The sequence below is a fragment of the Argopecten irradians genome, unplaced genomic scaffold, assembly GCF_041381155.1.
Source record: "Argopecten irradians isolate NY unplaced genomic scaffold, Ai_NY scaffold_0019, whole genome shotgun sequence".
NCBI classification, from domain to species: domain Eukaryota; kingdom Metazoa; phylum Mollusca; class Bivalvia; order Pectinida; family Pectinidae; genus Argopecten; species Argopecten irradians.
Window position 1 is genome coordinate 76,374 of NW_027187486.1, and position 23,942 is coordinate 100,315.

The window sequence follows — 23,942 nt, forward strand, 5'->3', positions numbered from 1 at the left end:
CCGCCTAAGGATCAGTCTTGAGACAAATAGAAGACCGAAATCGTTTTTTAGTTTATTATTAATTCAAAGCAAATCTGTCATCTGTGAAAAGGTAAAATGTAAATTAAGTAATTAAAGTTTATTTAGATTATCATATGACGCAAAATCTTACCGAAGCGTGAACTAGAAGTAGTCCGATCCTACTCTGGGTTTGTATTCATACGTCGTTGCGTTTACGCTAATTTGAACGCAACTCCCCTCCCGTTGACTATATAGGGGCATATGTAAATATAAGAAAAACATGCTAAGCACGTAACAACAGTGTTAGGTGACACTAATCTTACCTAAGAAAAACGGCAATGAAGCCTCAGCAACGAGAAACCAAACAAAAAACAAAACGTCAACAACCGGAAACAGCGAGACGTCACCAGAAATGACGGATCGCACGGAACACCGGCGAGCACGTGCAGCAGTCAAAAAACGGCCGAAAAAGGCACAAAAAACGAATGACAGTATAAAAAGATAACAACGCAGGGCAGATGGGTATACACACAAATGAATGTGCGAAAAAATTTGACCAAAAACGTCAAATAAATGGACCTAAACAGTGAAAGAAAATTGACACAATTCAATTGCTGTCCAAGCTGTGTAGCGCCATAAAGGAAAGAGGAAGGGAGACCACTCTATGTTACTCTCGTCGAGTACGAGATGAGGTACGGTAGGGAGACGGGATTCTCAAATCTTATGTTTGTTGGGGCTACAAAGATGGGTGTAGGTAGCGTATTTGCATACTAAAGTTATGGTAACGTATTACTGAAATGAAATTACCAATTAAGAAACTGCTACATAAATTGCCTGCAGGTACTTTTATATTCCATAATTCAGAGAAAGTATAAGTTTCAGGATATAAGTTCCATAACGCTTGACATTTGTTTTCAATTATGAAATTTAAATTAATTGTCCCTTTAACACTTTTAAATAGCCATTAAGGTATAAGATCAACTAAAGCTGTTGTCAAAAAGGCTCGATGGTTTGGGAAGCTTATGGAACACACAAACAAATGCAGACATGTTCTAACGGCATGCAAATGCGTTATAGTGTCCAATAATGAATGATTATCGACCAGTCAAGTGGCTGCAAAACCATATGATCATGACATGGTAGAATATGAAATATAATGAAGTTGCCAGTTGAAGATGACTTTTTCAATTGTTGATATGTTTGGTAATCAAATTAAAAGTGAATATGATGGATCTTTATTGATATGAGCAACTGTTTTGGTTATTTAGTTATATCAGTAACAAATCTCATTTATGATTGGTTAATGTTATGAAATTATTGTGATTGCAAAATTTTGCATAATAACACATTATTTAAACTATAGGTAATGTACAAAACAAAGAGATATTGATATTGATATACATTCATGGTGTATAAATGGTATCAGTGGTTAAATTGGAACAGCAAAAGTAGTTATACCCCCCCTGCAACGAAGTTAGGGGGGTATACTGGAATCAGCTTGTCTGTCTGTCCGTAGAAAATATTTGTCTGGAAAACTCCTCCTAAAAGTTAAGGCAAACTAAATGCATAGAATTGAGGAAATCGGAATATTCCAGGTCCTATCAAAAATTAGAGATCATTTCACAAAATAGATATCATGCATTTACCCACTGTTAATCATTTTCAGGTGTCAAAAATTCTGAAAAAGATTCTGAAATAGCCAATACCTGTAACAGAATTAGAGGTATGTATTGCAATACCAGGCAATATTGCAATTGTAACAGATTAATTGCTTCAAGGAATCTTTCTGTACACAATTGATAGAATCAACACTTGCATCATTGAAACTTAGAAACAAACAATTCAAATATTTAACACTGAAGCTCTAGAATTACCGATCATTGATTTGTTAATTGTTAGGGGTTGAATAATAGACAGTATCACTATTAGTGGAACTCTTCCAAAAGAAGGTGAGAAAAGCATTTTTGAACAATTCATAACCTTTAACAATGGCGGCAAATATAAATTTTATGCTTGCTGTTCCTTGACGGTAATATCGCTTGCGGAGATACTAATGTTTTAAGTGGAATATCACATTCAAACTAAAAAGAGAATGAATCTATTTATTACAGTTGCTGCATCACAGAATGGCCCTGAAAAGAGAATATGGGATAAACAGAATTCCTGCCTGTATTGTGAACAGCTACAGACAAACCTGAGACGCCACCTATTCCGAAAACATTCAGGCGAAATGGATATCGCAAAAATTCTAAGCAAGCCAAGTAAATCAAAAGAAAGAGCCAATGGACTAGAAAAAATAAGAAATTTAGGCAACTTTTATCACAATGCAAAAGTACGAGAACTAGGAGAAGGAACTTTCCTTGTAGTAAAACGGCCTACAAAAGAAAAAGTGGTAACTTTTAAAGACTATGTTCCATGTGTACATTGTAAAGGTTATTATATGGGAATAGAAATTTGGCGCCATTATAGGGAATGCAATTTCAAAGACCATTTGACCACAGATGATGATGAGTGCAAAAAGATCCAAAGTGTTGGAACACTCAAAGCAAGCCGAATTCTTGGCGAAACAACAATCTCTTCTATTAAAGAGAATCCTGCACTGTTTGCAGTGATGAAAAGTGATGAAGTGTCAGAAGTTTGCAAATCGGACAAAATCATCACGTCTCTAGGATGCCAACTCAGTCAGAAGAAAGGGAATAGTTCAGAGACCCAAAATTATATCAGGGCCAAAATGAGAGAAATTGCAAGACTGTTATTGCGTGTGAGGGAAGTTTCCAAAAACCAAAGCTTGAACATGAAAGACATACTCAAACCAGAAATGTTTGATACAATCATCGATGCAATTGGAATTGAGTGCAAGTACTCAGTAAACAATAAGATCCCAAAATTTGAAGTACCAAGTCTGGCTTTGAAGATTGGACATTCCTTACGGAAATGCGCATATATGAAGATAGGGTTGTGTATTAAGGAAAGAGATGAAGGTGGCGAAAATGAGTGTGAGAAATTTTTGAAGTTATTGACTATGGAGTATACAGACAGAGTAAGTTCTATTGCTCTACAGACACTCTCTACAAACAAAAGGAAAACCTGTCCTTGTTTACCCTTGACTGAAGATGTCATGAAGTTTCAGAGCTTTGTTCAGAATGAAGTTAGCTCCCTAATAAAGGATGTGTGTAATACTGAAGGCTGCTGTGATTTCAGCTTAAAATTTCAGAGTCTTGCTAAAGCAACTTTAGCTCGAGTCATCACATTCAATAAGCGGAGATCTGGAGAAGTGGCCAGAATGCTTATATCAGATTTCACAGAACGGCAAAAGGAAGGAAATGGAATCCAAGATATAAGTGAAATGCTTTGTCCATCAGAGCAGAAGCTAATGTCAAGGTGAGTGTCAGAGCACGAGTATGAAGACTTATTATCCCCCACCCAACGAAGTTGGCAGGGGATATACAAATGGGTTCCGTCCGTCCGTAGAGATATTTCCACGAAACTTCATACACACAGTGGTCTTATGGTCTAGTAGTGCCTTTTGCTATTTTTAGGTTTTCATTTTTTGCACTTTTTCCGTAACCATGGAAACATTGCTGAAAATATCATATTTTTGTACCAGGTTCGTTTCCGCAGCATAACTGGAAAACCGGTTGAGATATATACACGGAACTCCATAGGCACATTAGTCTTATGGTCTAGTAGTGCCTTTTGCTATTTTAAGGTTTTCACTTTTTGTACTTTTTTCTGTAACCATGGAAACATTGCTGAAAATGGCAGATTTTTGTGTAAGAATCGTTTCCGGAGCACAACTCTAAAACCAGCAGAGATATTTCCATGAAACTTTATAGACACATTGTTCTTATGGTCTAGTAGTGCCTTTTGCTATTTTTAGGTTTTCACTTTTTGTGCTTTTTTCTGTAACCATAGAAACATTGCTGAAAATATCATATTTTTGTAGCAGGTTCATTTCCGGAGCATAACTCTAAAACCAGCAGAGATATTTCCACTTCATAGACACATTCATTTTATGGTCTAGTAGTACCTTTTGCTATTTTTAGGTTTTCATTTTTTGCACTTTTTCCTGGGTTTTTTTCATACACATAAGTCTCCACAATCAAACTTACTTCAGCTTTGATATCTCCATTGGCGGGGGATCTGAATGACTATGTCCTTGTTTTTAGTGTTTCTGTTCTGTAAATGATTCAGTTGCACATTTGATCTTGCATGTACATGTTTACAATAATAATATACTTAGATTTCATTACATGTATACATTAGTGTTTTGGGTAAAATTGTTTTTGTTTTTTTACTCACAGTTTCACTGGTCAGGAAAAATTTTTTCATTGATAGATGTTCAGTTAAGTTTCTAAGGTTGTTAAATAGTTTTTAGGTCAACTGACCTGAAGGGTCAAGATGACCAATTGCCATTGCGCCCCGTCTGTCGTCTGCCGTGTGCCATTTGCACTGCACTGTGCGTAAACTTTTTGTTCAAAACACTATTTGGCAAAATGTTGTGGATGGATTTTATCCAAATTTGGTCACAAACATCCCTAGGGGAATTGAAACAGATTTTGGAAAATTCTTTCAAAAATGCCACTTATCAAAAGCTTCTTCTGTTCTAAATCTTGTAAAGAGATTTTGACATGTTGACCAAGGCATTCTGGCATGTAGGGGAGTGAATAAAATTGGAAGGTTGAATAGTAAAAGTAGAGGTAAACCTTAATGTAGATTTGAGAATCTCATACTTCTTGGGGAGAGAAAATGCAGGCAACATGGGAAACAAAATAGTTCACATTTTTTTTCGTTTCAACCAAAACATGTTGAACATTCTTTCTTTTTATCTTCTGGTGAAGTGTATTCTTTTGTTTTATAATGCAGTGGGTCTGAAAGCCCCACCTTTCTATATTAGAATCACTAAGGGAAATGCATATATAAATAGAATATTAAGTTCTTTTATGCAATACAAGAAAATATGGAAATGATGATTGAAATACAATTTTCTCCTAATAGATATGATTACACGTAATACTGGTATATGGTGGAAATTAATAATCTTAAAAACTGAAATTTTGTAGACTGGAATTGATGACTATCATAGGAAAAAGGGGAAGAAGTGTCCCTGTTATTCTTACAAAAGAGCAAACGGAAGCATTAGCAGAGCTAACAGACAAAAGGCAAAGAATGAAAGCAGGTATCTCACCAGCAAACATGTTTGCTTTCCCCATGAATGGAGCTCGAGGAAGCCATGAACACATAAGAGGATATGCTGCTTTAAATGATATGGTGTGTAAAGCAGATCTAACAGAACCAAAAGCCTTTAAGAGTACAGCTTTGAGGAAATATGTTGCAACTGTATCTCAGGTTAGTTTCTATGCTTTTTGTTGTAAAATGGAGTTCCATATCTTTATGTTTTTCTCAAATTTGAAATATTTTTGTTAGCAAATAGAACAGAACATGCAATCTAGTTTAAATTTACAGAATAACTAATTATTGCAATTATGATTACTTCTCTTCTTTCTTAAAAAATGGAGGAGGATGCCAAAGTGACTTTCTTTTGCACTAATTGTTACTCCATTGACCATGAGACAATTACAAAAAATATCAGAAAAAAAGAAATATAACTATCTTTCCTCTCCTTTTTCATCCAAATGATAGGTTGTTAGGAAAGAATTATCAAAGATTTTATTTGCTGAATTTGAGATGTAATGTAGTACAGTAAAACCTCTCCTAACCGACACTTTATTTCAGCAGACACCTGCATGTAACAGACACTTTTTCTTGGTTCCGATTTACATTACTAAATAACACTACTGATGTCACCCTTAAATTAACGAACACCTCCCATTTCCGGACAACGGACACACACTGAAGTCCCGATTTGTACTTTTACTGTTTGTATGACCTTGAATTAAAGCAGACAGTGTGCCGAGAAAACATACTGAAACCGCCCATGGCTTAATGTCTCTTGATGTGTGATGTTTTGAGTAACACCCTTACAAGGCATTGTGTATGTGATGCACCCTTACCGTCACACCTATTTTTAGACCTCATGGATTAATAAATAACAATTAAGTACACGTACATGTAAATAATTTTACATATTTCATTTTCAAATCCATTAGAATTTACGCTTTCAACTTCCTGGTCGCTACGGATGAATTCTTTGGTCATTGGCCATTCTTGATTCAACGGACACCTGCCTATCACGGACATTTTGTCTGGTCCCACAGGTGTCTGTTTAACACAGGTTTTATAAATGGCAGGACTGGATCTCTGAGGGCTTGTGGGGTGGGCCTCAATAGGAGAAATTTAACTGATTCTTCTGATGACTGTCATTGTACAAATTTTGTCAGAAGTGCCCTTTTATGAACTTAAAAAGAGGATTCAATTTTGTATAAATTGTGGGTTGACACATGTAATGCTCAACAAGGATTCTGTTTTAAGATCATCTGACCCGAAGAGTCAGGATGACCTATTGTAATCATGCTGTCTGTCTGTCGTCATGTGCTGTGCATAAACTTTTCATGCAAACAACTTCTTCTCAAAAACCGAAAGGCCTAGGGTACTGATATTTGGCCTGTAGCATGCTGGGATGGATACAGGACTACCAAGTTTGGTCAAATGAATGACCTTGACTAAATTTCAAGGTCACATGAGTCAACTATATGAAAACATTTAAAGATGCTCCACCGCTGACAAACGGTATTTTTTTACTATCAAAAACAGGTGCAGACGATTTAGTATTTTTCTTCAGTTACAAAAGTTACTTACTTTACACCATTACCACCATCGAAAAGTTTGAGCTTCTAATTTTATTTCAAGTTAAAAATATGAAAAAAAAATACTTGCATCCCGAAAAAATTCAGTGGCACTATATCCTATATTGAATGAAGTACTGATTGCGCACGCACCAAAGGCAAACTAAGTTATTTTGTATTATTTTTTGTGTTAATTAGACATATGTTTACACGATTAAACACCAGTTATTCTTCAAATGATGAATATCATTTTTACTCTGTCGGAGGTGGAGCATCTTTAAACGACTTCTCAATAACCAAAAGACAAAGGGTATTGATATTAGCTGGTAGCATGCTGAGATAAAGGACTGCCAACTTTGTTCAAATGAATGACCTTGACCCACTTTCAAGGTCAAAGGGGTGAATTATATAATAATCTTGAAACGACTTCATTATAACCGAAAGGCCCAAGGTCTTGATAATACTCCTGTGGGATGCTGGGATGAAGGCCTAGGGCTACCAAGTTTGTTTAAATGTGTGACCTTGACTAACTTTCAAGGTCACTGGAGTCAAGTATGTGAGAGTCTGCATTGTTTTATTGTTTAGTACAAATAGTTAGCTGACAGTTAAGGTCCATGGGCCTCTTGTTTGTACCTTGTAGCCTGTTTTGCAATTTGGTGATGAGCTTCCTACAATTATTATAAAATAAGTTATAAGTTATTGCAAATCCTGTAGAAAATGCATTCAGATGGTGTACTAACAATAATCTTAACTTGTTGACACTGGTCCAAAATCCATTGTTTAGCAATAGTTAATAGCTAACATTTACATATTCAGCAACTGCATGGTCAGACATTTCAAGAGAACACCAATCATTTTTGAGGAAAGCAAACCAATTATATGTTGGTTTTGACATGATATATAGATACCAATAACCATTACGACATCAGGTGCAGCATGGAGACACCATACATCACATTCATAGTTTGAAACACTATCAGATAAGGAACTAAATGTAGCAACATTTTCTTTAGAGCAAACAGAACTAAAGACATTGTTCAGCAATCTTCTTCTAATTAACATGTGATTTTTGGTTGAAGTTTAAAACAAGATTGAAGTTACCATAATAAAATAAACAATAGCAGCAGAATCACCCTTGTAGTACCATTTTTTTTCTTAACTTTCTACCTAATTAACATTCTACAAAACTTTTTGTTTTAGAAACATTTACAGTGAGTAACCATTTGTCAATATAATTTGCAAGAGTATCTCATGATCTTATGATTTCAGAAAAAGAACCATGTCATTGGCATACATAAGGAAAAAAGTATTTATTTACTCTTGTAGTTTTGTAGGTGTAGATATAGCACTACTAAGTCACATTATTCCATACCATTGAGTAGGATGGTGATGAGATAACGTCCACCTGAAAGATGCCCCGAACCAGTGTTTAAAAAATGTGAATATTGGCCATTATGTAGGACACTCAATTTGATAATAGTAGAACGGTACAAAGATCTGATGACGGAATGAAACATACTTGAAATTAAGAACAAACTCATAATACAGTACGTACTTTGAATATTGATTAGCAACTTTTCACGTTTTGAAGATATCACCGTGCTATGTTTGCAAACATTTAGAAACAATTTTACTCCTAACTTAAAGCCTTTAAGAAAAAATGTGGTAAACAAACTTGCCACTGTTAGATTTGATATTTATTTCACTCTCGTTGGTTATAATTATTGTATCAAAAGTTACAAAAGACACTCCCTGAAGCTCATGTCTTTTGTTTTGTAACATTTTAAAAATAACTAACCCGAGTGAATACATGATACTGTCTTTGAAGATGGTTTAAATTTCAAATAAGATTTCACTGTAATCTTTAAAACCATTGAAATTGACAACAAGGGGGACATCTTACTGTTGTATCACTCTATGCTGTAATGACATATAAAATATTAATTTCATTTCTTACACATTGAAGTGTGTCTTGCTAAGAGGAAAATGCTGTTTTAAAGAACAACAGCTCATATTGCTTCATTTATTGAAGTACTCTATTCGGCTTATATTGATTTTACCTTTGAATTGCTGTATCTAAAATTTGCAGGTACTCAACATGAATGAAAATGAAATGGACTGGCTAGCAAGCCACCTGGGTCATGACATCAGAGTCCATAGACACTTCTACAGATTGCAATCTGAACATGTAGAACTTGCCAAAGTTGCCAAGCTTTTGATCGCTGTAGACAGTGGAAATGCACACAGATTTGCTGGAAAGACTATTGAGAACATGGAAATTGCAGGTATGATAATATTATTGGTTTGTTCATTCTGCGAGCATCCATCCTCAGCTGTTGTCAAAGTCTGTTGGTTTTGCAACTTTCAGCCTACTATATCAGAATACAAGACATTTACAGTTCTGCGCTATCACAAGGAGACAAAACACCAACATACCGCTGCCTCTCGCAACACACACGCACCTTCAGACACACATGCATCTTACATACAAGGAAGGCCGTCCTTAAATGTCCCTGGCTGTCGATAGGGAGTTAAGCTAATTTAAACAAACAAACAAACAAATTGATTAACAAAATAATGGCTGTAATACTGTAATGGCTTTTATTGTATCTTGTTGAAGAATATTTTTCCTTATTGTAGATTTAGATGATGTTGAAATTGAGAATGAAGATAGGGAGGAATCAGATGATGAAGTTGATGAAAGTGTTACTTCAGGTAATATTAAAAAAAATTATGGATGTATGGTCCAATACTGTATTTGTTGCTTGTGTATTGTCAACATCCTGAACTTATTGTTTTTATTCAAATTTCTCATGTAAGATATATCATAATAGAGCTTAAAATGAACTCACTTGTGCATAATTATGGCCATGGTACATGTAAAATCTGAAAGATTTGGTTAAAATTAGAAAAGCTGTACATGTGGTCACAACATTGTGTGTATAGCAGAGAAAATGATAATCTGAGACATATAGACAATCTGTTCGACTGTGTACAGCACCATGACATAATGCACTCTGCTGTTGTTGGTAATATTAAAAACTCTCAAGATTTTGCCAAAAAATTCGCAGTCAAAGTTTGTCATTATTGCTGAAATAAATATATTGTTACAAACATTATGAAGGTATATAGTTTGATAAAAATAAGGAGTCACTAAACAAAGATTTATGCCAGTGGGTCCGTTGTTGGCCCGTTCCTCCTTCCCGAAGATGCATAAAGACAAAGTGTTAAAAAATAAGTCATGGCTGGATAACTAGACAGTCTGTTGACAGACATGTGTACAGCACCATGAAATAATAAGCTCTACTGTTGTATGTGTATAAAAAATTCAAGAAATTGCTTGAAAAGTTGAAAAGTGAACATAGCTGAGATAACTAAATTGGTAACAAACATTATGGAGACATAGTTTGCATCAAAAAGGAGTCACTGAACAAGAATTAAGGCTGGTGGGTCAGATGTCAATTCCAAATATTGTTTCCATATGTTTGGTCAATAATTTGCTGGAATCAATAATCCAACTGGTCAAAGTTCATTACCATCAGTCCAACGGTCATATTCAAATTTTGCTTCTTCCATAGACAACATTTTTTTCTGACATTTTGTTTGGGTTTCCAACAACAATTAACAGTTAAATTTACAAACATGATAATTTTTCATATTCAGACACTCAGAGAGATGAGAGAAGTGAAGATGTAGTTGAAGGTACTAGTTTCAGCACTGATGCCAGGGCAAAGCTGTCAAAAGACGGTATGTTACATGTCTTTGCCAACCCTTTATTTTGTCTTTCAACTTAGTTTCCAGCTTCAGACAGTCTAGCCTGTTTATCTGTAATTTAATGTTTAGCTTACCTACCTAACCCAAATGGCATAGCATTTGTCCGGGTAGTGTCAACTTTTCCATTTAAAAAACTTCTTGTTAACCAATTCAGGAGGCCCAGAGTCCTGATATTGGGCCTGTATCATACTGGAATGAAGGATTACAAAGTAGGTCTAGATGAGTGACATCAACCTCCATTCAAGGTCACAGGGGTCAAATAGGTGATTACTCAATAAGCAAGAGCCCATATACCTAATAGTGGGCCTGTAACATCTCTGGTTTGAATAGCTTGAATACAATCAAGGTCACAGGGGTTAAATAAGCTAAAATCATTAAACATCTTATCTAGAACAAAGAGGTCTAGAAGCCAGATATGTGGTAGGAAGCATGATGAGATGAAGGGACACCAAGTTTATTCAAATAAATGACCTTGACCAACATTCAAGGTCACTGGGGTCAAAAAGGCTGAAATCTTTAAATGATTTTTCAGTAAGCAAGAGTCCCATTGACCTAATATTGACCCTGTAACATGCTGGGATAAAGGGACATTAAACTTGTTAAAATGAATAACTTCACTGAAGTACATTCATGAGCACAGGGGTGAAAAGAGTTAGATCCCAGAAACCAAGAATTACAAATTGTACAGAGGCTTGATATGGGGTCAGTAGCATGGTAAGATGAAGGTCTATCTATTTTAGTCAAAGAGATAATCTTGACCTACATTTAAAGTCACAGGGGTCAAATAGGCTTGAATCTTAAATTTAAACAACTCTTCAATAACTAATTAGGCCCCTGGACTTGATATTGGGCCTGTAACATAATGAGATAAAGGGCTACAAAGATTGTTCAAATGAATGACCTTGGTATATATTTAAGGTCAAATGAGTCATATAAAGCTAAATCTTGAGATAGTTTTACCTCTGTAAGGAAGAGTTTTACCTCTGTAAGGAAGAGTCCCAAAGACTTAACAACCTTTGCCCAATTCAATAATCTTGACCTTCTTAAGGTCATAGGAATTCAACATACTGAATAAGTAAACCATGATCACCAGATATCTTATATCTGGTCTTCGACTTGCTTTTTAGCTCACCTGGTCCGAAGGACCAAGGTGAGCTTATGCCATACCGTGACGTCCGGCGTCCGGCGTCCGTCCGTCCGTCCGTCAACAATCAACTTCTTCTCCATAACCGCTGGTCGGATTTCAACAAAATTTGACTGGTAGCATCCTTATGGGCTACTAACTGAAAATTGTACATATGATTGGGCTGACCCCCCAGGGGCCTGAGGGGCGGGGCCAAAAGGGGTCAATTTGGCTATTTCCATTTAAACGACTTCTTCTCTGAAACTAAGCATGGGATAGCACCCAAAATGCAATGGTAGCATCCTTATGTGGTGGGGATTCAAAATTGTACAAATGATGGGGCTGACCCCCTGGGGGCCTGATGGGCGGGGTCAAAAGGGGTCAATTTGGCTATTTCCATATAAACGACTTCTTCTCTGAAACTAAGCATGGAATAGCATCCATAATGCAATTGTAGCATCTTTATAAGGTGGGGATTCAAAATTGTACAAATGATGGGGCTGACCCCCCAGGGGCCTGAGGGGCGGGGTCAAAAGGGGTCAATTTGGCTATTTCCATTTAAATGACTTCTTCTCTGAAACTGAGCATGGGATAGCACTCATAATGCAATGGTAGCATCCTTATAGGATGGGGATTCAAAATTGTACAAATGATGGGGCTAACCCCCTGGGGGCCTGGAGGGGGGTCAAAAGGGGTCAATTTGGCTATTTCCATATAAACGACTTCTTCTCTGAAACTAAGCATGGAATAGCATCCATAATGCAATTGTAGCATCTTTATAAGGTGGGGATTCAAAATTGTACAAATGATGGGGCTGACCCCCCAGGGGCCTGAGGGGCGAGGTCAAAAGAGGTCAATTTGGCTTTTTCCATTTAAACGACTTCTTCTCTGAAACTAAGCATGGGATAGCACTCATAATGCAATGGTAGCATCCTTATAGGGTGGGGATTCAAAATTGTACAAATGATGGGGCTAACCCCCTGGGGGCCTGAGGGGCGGGGTCAAAAAGGGTCAATTTGGCTTTTTCCATATAAACGACTTCTCTGAAACTAAGCATGGAATAGCATCCATAATGCAATTATAGGATCTTTATAAGGTGGGGATTCAAAATTGTACAAATGATGGGGCTGACCCCCCGGGGGCCTGAGGGGCGGGGTCAAAAGGGGTCAATTTGGCTTTTCCATATAAACGACTTCTTCTCTGAAACTAAGCATGGGATAGCACTCATTATGCAATGGTAGCATCGTTATAGGGTTGGGATTCAAAATTGTACAAATGATGGGGCTGACCCCCTAGGGGCCTGAGGGGCCAGGTCAAAAGTGGTCAATTTGGCTATTTCCATATAAATGACTTCTTCTGTGCAACTAAGCACCGGATATATATATATAGCACCCATAATGCAATGGTAGCATCCTTATAGGGTGAGGATTCAAAATTGTGCAAATGATAGGGCTGACCCCCCGGGGGCCTGAGGGGTGGGGTCAAAAGTGGTCAATATGACTATTTCTGTATAAACGACTTCTTCTCTGTAACTAAACATGGGATTACGCTCATAATGCAGTGGTAGCATCCTTATAAGGTGGGGATTCAAAATTGTGCAAATGATGGGGCTGATCCCCCGGGGCCTGAGAGGTGGGGTCAAAAGGGGTCAATTTGGCTATTTCCATTTAAACGACTTCTTCTCTGTAACTAAGCATGGAAGAGCACTCATAATGCAATGGTAGCATCCTTATAGGGTGGGGATTCAAAATTGTACAAATGATGGGGCTGACCCCCTAGGGGCCTGAGGGGCCAGGTCAAAAGGGGTCAATTTGGCTATTTCCATATAAATGACTTCTTCTGTGCAACTAAGCACCGGATATATATATATAGCACCCATAATGCAATGGTAGCATCCTTATAGGGTGAGGATTCAAAATTGTGCAAATGATAGGGCTGACCCCCCGGGGGCCTGAGGGGTGGGGTCAAAAGTGGTCAATATGACTATTTCTGTATAAACGACTTCTTCTCTGTAACTAAACATGGGATTACGCTCATAATGCAGTGGTAGCATCTTTATAAGGTGGGGATTCAAAATTGTGCAAATGATGGGGCTGATCCCCCGGGGCCTGAGAGGTGGGGTCAAAAGGGGTCAATTTGGCTATTTCCATTTAAACGACTTCTTCTCTGTAACTAAGCATGGAAGAGCACTCATAATGCAATGGTAGCATCCTTATAGGGTGGGGATTCAAAATTGTACAAATGATAGGACTGATCCCCCCGGGGGCTGAGGGGTGGGGTCAAAAGGGGTCAATTTGGCTATTTCCATTTAAACGACTTCTTCTCTGTAACTAAGCATGGAAGAGCACTCATAATGCAATGGTAGCATCCTTATAGGGTGGGGATTAAAAATTGTACAAATGATAGGACTGATCCCCCCGGGGGCTGAGGGGGCGGGGTCGAAAGGGAGCAATTTTTGTGTTAAACGACTCTGCAAACTTCCAGCATTCTCTGTCAATCAACTCATCAGACATGAAGAGCTATATTCACTCATAATGCATGCAAGTAGCCACCATCAATAGATGTATTGAAGGATGGGGAGTACGCCAATTTCAAAAATGTGTACAAGTATAAGGCTGATGTCCGGTCCCTGGCCTTAGACGCGGGGCCAAAAAAGGTTAATTAAGGCTATTTTTTTCATAGAAATTACTTCCTCTCTGAACCTTTTTATTCGATAGCATATTTGTATGGTATCTATAGCATCATTATATGGTTGTGTTTCAAAATTAAACAAATTTTGGAGTCAATTTTACTAATTTTTCTAATTGTACGAGTCTTTGTGATAAATTACAAAAAACAAAAACAAAAACCAGTGTCGTCCTATGGATGGCTGTGTTGGTCGAAATGACGACAAGGAGTAGGGTAGAAGCTTGTTGACGGCTTAATTTATTCAAAGTGTAGATAAGAGTTCTCACTTTCTCTCTCTCATGTGTGTGGCCCTAGAGGAGGCGGTGACGTAAGTGTATGTGAGGCGGAAGTACCCAGTCTCAGTCTTATTCCCGTCTGATATCCGTCTGATGTCAGTCTCGTTTCTGTCTCCGTCTGACTGGGGCCTATTGCGGCCCTCTATTTATAATGATTGGGTACGTGACTGGTGCACGTGCCGTTGGGACAATGCTTGCCCCAAAGGTTACCCAGCTCATCATAAACTGTCAAAATTTACTAATTTTAATTCAGAATACAGCCTTACCGGCGCCTGATGCAGGCTTAACAAAATATAAATGTTTTGATTTTCTGACTGGACTTGGTTGAGGCTGGACAGAACCGCCTGTAATATGCACATTTGGCACAAACTATACTGCGCAGTTAAACAGGTGTGTGGACTACGTGATGTCCTGTTATTCCTTCCAGAACATTCCACGTAGTCCCTACCATACCCATACCTATTCGGTAACAATTAACTAATAAGTTGGTCACCTAGTTTAACACGTGCATAGACCGTGCGATGTCCTGTCATGCTTTCCAGAACATCCCACGTAGTCGCTACTAAGTAGGTGCCGTAACAATTTACTGATATTTCGGTCACCTAGTTTGGCCATGCCTTAAAACAACAACCTAACTCTGGCTGCAAACATGAGTAAACAATCCCGCTACTGACCTTTAAATAAGCAACATTATATACACCACAATAATGCACTATGAAATTAAACACAGCCTAATAAATATATACATGGTTGTTATTAAATAACTAATACCTGTACTCTTATAAAATACACTATAATTTAACTCAGCCCCGCGATCCACAATTATACACGGCTAACATGACAACTTCTGTCAAGGTTCAACAGGTACCCCACTTCCTGTTTACCTAGCGGGAATATTCAAATATCATATCTATTAATGATATTCATGGGGACTTAAGCAGGGCTACTAGCCTGTCTATCTCTATTGGGTTACAATCATCTATCACCAATAATATTACTGGGGCTTAAGCAAGGCTACCAGCCTGCCTACCTCTATAGGGTTACACCAGGTGAGCGATACAGGCCCTCTGGGCCTCTTGTTATAAATTATTTAAATGACTAAAAATGATCCTTTAATAGCAGGTGGGCAATTCAAGGGTCAGAGTGCACTTGTTTAGTAAGAGTTTCTCCTTCAAGGAGATGCACAAAGATAAAGTGTTAAAAAATAAGTGGCTGGATAACTAGACAGTCTGTTGACAGACATGTGTACAGCACCATGAAATAATAAGCTCTACTGTTGTATGTGTATAAAAAGTTGAAAAGTTATAGCTGAAATAACTGTATTGATAACAACATTTTAAATCACACAGGAAGTCACTGAACAAGGACTAAGGCTGGTGGGTCAGATGTCAATTCCAAATATTGTTTCCATATGTTTGGTCAATAATTGTTTTGATATTTTGAATAGTTTTCAACAACAATTAACAATTAAATACAAACATTATATATATTTTTTTTCATTTTCAGGTACTCCGAGAGACAAGAGCAGTGAAGATGTAGTTGAAGCTGGTACTAGTTCCAGCACTGAAGCCAGGGCAAAGCTGTCAAAAGGCGGTATGTTATTTTGCCAACCTTTTATTTATCCATCTTTTATGTGCCTGCCTTAAAATGTCTACTCTTGAAATTTTATCTCGATTGGCCCTAACTATGTTATGGTGGATTTTTGTCCATCCACCTTTCTGTCAGTCATTTGATGTTCATCTGGCCTTATCAACATTTCCATTTCATTGATTTTTAAAGAGCCAATGATATTTGAATGAAAGGTTTCCTGGATGAGGCCTAGCAAAGTGTAGGAAAAGAAATTACCATGACCCATATTCAAGACCACATGACTCAATTTTGTTGACACCTTTACGTGACTTCTTGTATCTAAACAAAATGCCTATAGGCGTGATATTTGACTGAATGGTTGCCTTAGGATTCAGTTAAAAAGAGAAATGATCTTTACTAATTTTCAGTGTAACCCAGGGGTCAAGTTTGTTAAAATATCTTCAAATGAGGTAATGATATTTAGCCTGCAGCTATAGGGCTGCAAGGTTTGTTCAGATGAATGTCTTCGACCCACTTTCAAGGTCACACTGGTCTTTTTTTGATCTTCCAAAAACTATCTCTTGATACTCAAAGACCAATGGTACTGGACTTTTGTCTGTATTTTGCAAGGATAAAGGGCTACAAAATTTGTTCAAATGAATGTTTTCATGGCACAAAAAAGCATTATCATCCCAACACATTTTGATTTGTGGGTAAAGTGTTCTTTACATTGATGGATCTGTAGTCCTGCAAATTATTTTCCGAGCTAAATGGATTGTGGTATGTTACACAATTGCAGCATTAAGTATTACATTAACAATCTATCCTGGTTTGGGTATATATGTGACCAATTTAAAGATTTTCATGTTCAAGAGATTGAATTTGTTCAAGGGGAATTCTAGTTTTTGGCCTGTCTGTATCTATTCTTTTGCACACTTTGTTTCCATAGAATAGCTTAAATATTTAATATGAACAAAATTTAATGCTTTCAATATGAATTAAATATTTTATGAATGAAATATTATATATATGGCAGAGTTAGAGACCATATTTGTAATTGTTTCTGTCAAACCACTTTCTCCCCATCAAATTTGATCAAATTTTTCTACATCGATCATTTTATCAATAGACCAATATTGTAGAACTAAGCCTTTATAATTTTACTCTGCATCACTTCATGACTGGCTTCCCATTAGAAGGATAGTTTTTAGAGTCATACTCAGTGCCTCAAGAGTGAGGTGTAGGCAGATGGTACAACAGCTACTACCGAGATAAATGCAGCTGTATTTCTGGTTGTCAAAAGGCTTCATTTTGTGATTACATTAATTTTGTGTGTAAAGTCTGGTGGATGATTTTGATGTTTGTTTGTTTGTTTGTGTTTTACGTCCTATCAACAGCCAGGGTCATTTAAGGACGTGTCAGGTTTTGTTGGTGGAGGAATACCATGGGAAAAACCACCGACCTACTGCTAGTACTTTACAACTTCCCCAAGTGGGAGTTGAACTCGGCTCCCCAGAGGTGGAAGGCTGGCGGTCTTAGTGTCGAGACACCTTAACAACTCGGCTACCGCTGCCCCTGATTTTGATGAATTTTCAGAAGAGCATAAAGGACCATAATTATATAGATATGCATGTACTACTTTAAATTTAAAAAAAAAAACAATTTTTGGTTACCATGGTCACTAGTCACTATAAACATGTTTTCATATAAAGTGCTTTCAATATTCTCAGCCATTTGACCAAATTTATTCAACCTAAGTCAGATGGGGTAAATCTATTTTAAAAATTATCATTTAACACGTTAGGTGTATCCAAATCTGAGGGAGAAATTAAGTTGTAATTTGCTTATAACACTACTCTTCTTTAATGTTTATATCAACTACTTTCAAATTTTGTCTGAAAATTTACTAGATGCGCAGTTATATCTGAAATTCAGAAAATTGGATCAACCCTTTGTGTATATATTTTGATCAAATAACCATTAAGACCCAGTGGCTTCCTATTTATAACCCAAATGATTACTAGGGGTTGTTTATATAAGAGATAGTGATCATTCTGTATGTTTTTGAGTAATGTCACTCAAGATCATTTAAACATATTAAAAGCTCATATTTACATTTTAACGATTGTGGGGAAGTAAGGATTGTGGGGAAGTAAAGTGTGTATTGAATATTTTTGACTCAATGCTATACAACATCAGATATTTTCATACTGCACTATTAGGTTAATAAATCTATTTTCCTAGTCAAAGAGAAACAGTTTTTAGGTCACCTGACACCTGATTCTAATCGCCTTTTGTCCGTCGTCATCTGTCATGTGTCGTCCGTCGTCTGCGTATGTCCGAAAACAATTTACATTTTCGACTTCTTCTCCAAAACTGCTGAAGCAATTTCAATGAAATTTTGCACAATCCTTCTTCAATCAAAATTGTGAATTATATGGTCCCCACCCCCCAGGGGGCTGTGGGAGGGGCCAAAAGGTGTAAAATTGACTAAAATTTCAAAAATCTTCTTCTCCACTCACAGATGTGGTGGAATCAAATACTCTTCATAGATAGAAAGGTCTTGAGGCCCTTTACAAAAATTGTGAATTACATGAATTATATTTTTGAGCATTATTTGGTTATTTGTAATAGGAAATGAGTCAAATATTGTCAGAATTATCAGTATAAGATGGTCATTGAATCCTATTAACAAATTTTCCATGACTGACCCCCAAGGGCCTTAGGGGCGAGGTCAAAAGGGGTCAAATAGGCTAAAACTTCAAAAATCTTCTTCTGAAATTATGGAAATGGTAGAATCAAATACTCTTCATAGATAGAAAGGTCTTAAGGTCCTTTACAAAATTGTGAATTATATGACCCTGGGGTCTCGTGTTTCCCCCGGGGAGGGGGTTAAGTTTACTATAGTTTATGAGCATTTGTTGCTCAATTTTCATAGGAAATAGGTCAAACTGGTTTAGAATTATTAGCCTGAAATAGCATTTTAACAGCATATCCTTATTGGTCTTGGCCGACCCCCAGGGGCCAGAGGGGCAGGGCCAAAAGGGGTCAAAATGGTTAAAATTTCAAAAATCTTCTTCTGAATTCACAGACTTCATGGAACCAGATATTCTTCATAGATTTGAAGGTCTTAAGGCCCTCTACAAAAATTGTGAATTATATGACCCTGGGGTCTCAGGTTTCCCCCTGGGGAGAGGGTTAATATTACTATAGTTTATTTAGGGAAAACACATTTCTCAGCAGCATTATTTGGTCATTTATAATAGGAAATTAGTCAAATGTTGTCAGAATTATCCCTATGAGATGGCCATTGAATCCTATTAACAAATTTTCCATGACTGACCCACCAGGGGCCAGAGGGGTGGGGCCAAAATGGGTCAAATAGACTATCTTCATCTGAAATTCTGGAAATGGTCTCGTGTTACCCCCTGGGGAGGGGGTCAAGTTTACAATAGTTTATACAGGAAAAACACATTTATGAACATTATTTGCTTAGTTTTCATAGAAAATTAGTCAAACTGGGTTAGAATTATTAGCCTGAGATAGCATTTTAACGTCATATCCATATTAGTCCTGGCCGTCCCCCAGGGGCCAGAGGGGCGGGGCCAAAAGGGGTCAAAATGGATAACATTTCAAAAATCTTTCTCCTGAATTCACAGATTTGATGGAACCTAATACTCTTCATAGATTAAAAAGTCAAAGTTATAAATTAACTGACTGACTTCAAGGGCCTGATGGGCAAATATATAGTGTTTATATGTCTTTGTTTCATTCTGTATCTGAACTCAGGTGATCGTTAAGGCCCATGGGCCTCTTGTTATAGTTTACTGGCCGTAACAGTTAAACTTTTGATTATGATTTATAGATTGCAAAGGAGAATTTACTGTCAGTCTTTCAAAATCTTTTTTTTTTTTTTTTTTTTTTTTTGTGTGTTTTTAATTGTTTTTGGTGTGACTAAAGTATTTTATTCCCTGGTGCACATGGTCTGTACAGATTCCATACTGAATCTACTCTTTAGTCACCCACCTTCACAGTCCTTTCATAGATAGTTTACCAACATGGATGCACGATGTGATATATCAGTGTGTTATCATTGGTCAGGAGCAGAATGAAAAATGTGTCAGAACAAGGGTATATGTATCCAGCTCCTGTGCAATTTCTTATGTGGCATGCTGGGATGAAGGACTACCAAGTTTGTTCAATTAGATGACCTTGACCTGTGACAAAGTCACAGGAGTCATATATGTGGAAATCTTCAAACAACTTCTCAACAAACAAAAGGCCCAGTGTACTGATATTGGGCCTGTAGCATGCTGGGATGAAGGGCTACCAAGATTGTTCAATTGAATTACCTTCACCTTCATCAAAGGTCATAGGGGTCAAATATGTAAAAATCTTCAAACGACTTCTTCTCAATAACCAAAAGGCTCAGGGTACTGATATTCGGCTTGTAGCATTCTGGGATGAAGGGCTACTAATATTGTTCAAATAAATGGGGGGCCGCGGTGGCCGAGTGGTTAAGGTGTCTCGACACTAAGACCACCAGCCTTCCTCCTCTGGGGTACTTACTGACACGTGGTGCAGTTGTCAGGTACTGGCCGTAGGTCGGTGGTTTTTCTCCGGGTACTCCAGCTTTCCTCCACCAACAAAACCTGACATGTCCTGAAATGACCCTGGCTGTCGATATGACGTTAAACAGAAACAAATCAAATAAATGACCTTGACCTTCATTTAAAGAGACGGGTTACATTTGTGAAAATCTTCAAATGACTGCTTCTCCACAACCAAAAGGCCCAGGGTACTGATATTAGACCTGTAGCATGCAGGGGTGACAGACTACCAAGTTGTTCATATGAATGACCTTGATCTTCATTCAAGGTCACATCGGTCAAATATGTAAATATATTGAAACAACTTCTTCACAACAACCAAACGGTCCATGGTACTGATATTAAGCCTGTAGCATACTGAGATGAAGATCTACCAAGTTTGTTCCAATGAATGACTTTGACCTTTAGTCAATGTCACAGGAGTCAAATATGGGTAAATCTTCAAAGGACTTCTTCTCAACAATAAAAAGGCAAGGGAACTGATATTGGTCCTGGGCTACCAAGTTTTTTTCAAATGAATGACCTCTACCTTCATTCAAATATGTGAAAATTTAACAGTTTATCCTACATAACCGAAAGGCCCATGATACTCCACTATTGTATACTTCTATTCAGTTGTATTGTGCCAATATAGTCAGATTATCGTTAAGGCCCATGAGCCTCTTTTATTTGTCATGATTACTTTAATTTAATTTACTCTGTTAACCGAGCTAGAATGTACTGTGGTTAAATTGAACAAAAAACTGTTATTTAATTAGTGACATTACCATGTAATTCCACCTATCTCTGCTTGTTACATGACCAGATAAAAAGTTGTCATTTTTTAACTGTTTTGTAGGGAAAAAATGTGAGCATCGTCCATGGAGTCAAGAAGAAAAACGATTTATCTTAGAAGAGTTCCGGAGCAACATCATCAGAAAAACTGTAACAGGCATTGGGAAAAAAAGGTGTGAGGAAGTGAAAGTGAAATCCAAAAATCTGTTGGAAAAAAGGACATGGATACAAATCAAATCCTGTGTGAAAAACCTTATATCAAAAAATGTAAAAGAGGAAAACAGACACTATAATATCTAGTGCTGAATATCAAACTTTGTGCAGTCTCATTCTCACACTAACTTGACTTATGTTGACACACACTTTAGGAGAATTTAGTTGATAGATTAAACGTTTAATGATCTAAAGCTTATACACACACAGTTGAGGTGTATTAATCAGAGGCCTATTGTCTGATAATTGTGATGTATTGATAAGATTAACAGTTAAGTGCCTCAGGTTGACACACAGTTGGAGTGTATTACTCAAGAGATTATGTTGTTTGAAAATTGTTAAATACTGCCAATGTGAACAGTTAAGTGTCGAAGTTAGCATGTATTACTGAGAGGTCTTTTTGTTTGATTATTTTGATAGACTGAGATATTAACAGTTAAATATCTCCAGTTGTTGTGTATTACTTGGATGTCTGATAGTTTTGATCAATATATCGATATATTAACAGTTTAGTGTATAAGGTCGACACACAGTTGGGGTGTATTACCAGGAAGGTCAGATAGTTTTGATAAGTATATTGATAGAGTAACTTTAGTGTATTACTGGGAAGGTCTCTGGTCAGATAATAATGGTTTGATAGGATATTGATGTATTTTCCCAGGTTGCCAACCATTTAGAGTGTATTGCTGAGAGGTTCAAATGCTATTATCAGTGAAATTTACTTATTGTTTAATTCATTAAGTGTTTCAATGTGTTGCTTTGTATGATGATGTTTCTCATCAATGTGCAATGTAGAATAAAGAAGTAAATGTTCTGTATATGTCTAAGTCATTTTTATCCATATGATAATTTTAAGCTTGATTAGTTATTTTGAATTTGGTGACTATTTTCAATACTTTCATTTGAAAAAAACAAAATGCACTTTTCTGAAGATTTAATTTCACCTAATTACTGCTTACACTAGAGGCGTGCTCCTTAAAGGTGGTTATCGTCCACAAAAAGCTTTTGCTGAATTTTGCAGACATTTAGCTTGTGTCTTCAGATATCCTTTCATACCTTTATCAGAATTATTCAACAGAATTATTCAACATTGCACTGACCAGCTTGACCAGGAAAACTTTTTCCTAATCAAAGTACTGAAAGTACTGAATCGGTAAAACTGCTGGGTGATAGGAGTTGATTCGAGTGTTACAGATTGATAAGTAAATGGCTGTAGTATTAGTAAAACTGCAAATTAGAAAACGACCCAAAGAAGACATGACATAAACTATGCCTAAAATAAAAGAAAATATTAATACAAGTAAGTTGTTTTTCAGCATAGGATTTTAACACATTGATTTATTTTCACACATGTCGAACAGCTCCAGTTATTATATGTACGTACACATGGTGCATTTCAGTGCAGAACCTTCAATCCAAGATGAAATATTAATGTTGCCTAAGTGAAGTTTATATAAAACCAGTTTTATGCACTATATATATGGTGGGTTAAACAACTGAAGCACTAGTAATGTAAAATTAAAGAACAAGAATTATTCATGGGTTACAGAATGTTTGATTGCAAAAAAAAAAAAAAAAAAAAAAAAAAATACACATATTTAATGCATGCTTTAAAGAAAAGTTCCATTATTTTAATAAAACATGAATGTTTTAATTATTTAAGTACTTATTAATAAAATTCTCAACATTATTGGTGACCTAAGAAAGTTACACAAGGAGGGTTTGCGTTGTCAACGTTAATGATTTGTCAAGCATTTAGTAATGTTTGGAATATTTCACAGAATGAGTTAGTAGAAAACAATGATTTAAGAACAGCTGACTTTGCAATGAAATAAAGCACGGCAGGGGGTAATTTTTTCAGAGAAATGGAATGCAAGTGTATTTTATAATAGAAAACATTTTAAGATATTAATATTTAGCATACAGGTAAGCGAAACCAAACAGAATGAAGTGAAAAAAGAAATTTTAATGATACATGTATCTATTTATTATTGATGAAAATAATATCTAAATCGCACACAAAGAGGTCATTGGGCCTTAACGGTCACTTGAGTTCTAATACAGAATTTTAGTGAAAGATTTGCTAACAATATTTCACAGAATGAGTTAGTAGAAAACAATGATATAAGAACAGCTGACTTTGCAATGAAATAAAGCACGGCAAAGGGTA

General features: G+C 36.7%; 1 protein-coding gene across 1 annotated transcript; it reads left to right on the forward strand.

Moving 5' to 3' along the window:
* Positions 1-687: 687 nt before the first annotated feature.
* On the forward strand, positions 688-22,580 carry LOC138311369 (uncharacterized). Its single transcript, XM_069252773.1, has 9 exons — positions 688-697; positions 1,667-1,723; positions 2,112-3,381; positions 5,064-5,349; positions 8,836-9,031; positions 9,387-9,461; positions 10,410-10,493; positions 16,113-16,199; positions 21,624-22,580. Exons 1-9 carry the CDS (start codon positions 688-690, stop codon positions 21,857-21,859), a joined length of 2,301 nt encoding a protein of 766 aa, XP_069108874.1. The 3' UTR covers positions 21,860-22,580.
* Positions 22,581-23,942: the final 1,362 nt, after the last annotated feature.

Bases quoted from the DNA above. Each gene is read 5' to 3' on its own strand.
- LOC138311369 (XM_069252773.1), top strand. The intron at 1,724-2,111 runs GTATGTATTGCA...TATTTATTACAG, and splicing joins TACCTGTAACAGAATTAGAG to TTGCTGCATCACAGAATGGC. The intron at 10,494-16,112 runs GTATGTTACATG...TTTCATTTTCAG, and splicing joins GGCAAAGCTGTCAAAAGACG to GTACTCCGAGAGACAAGAGC.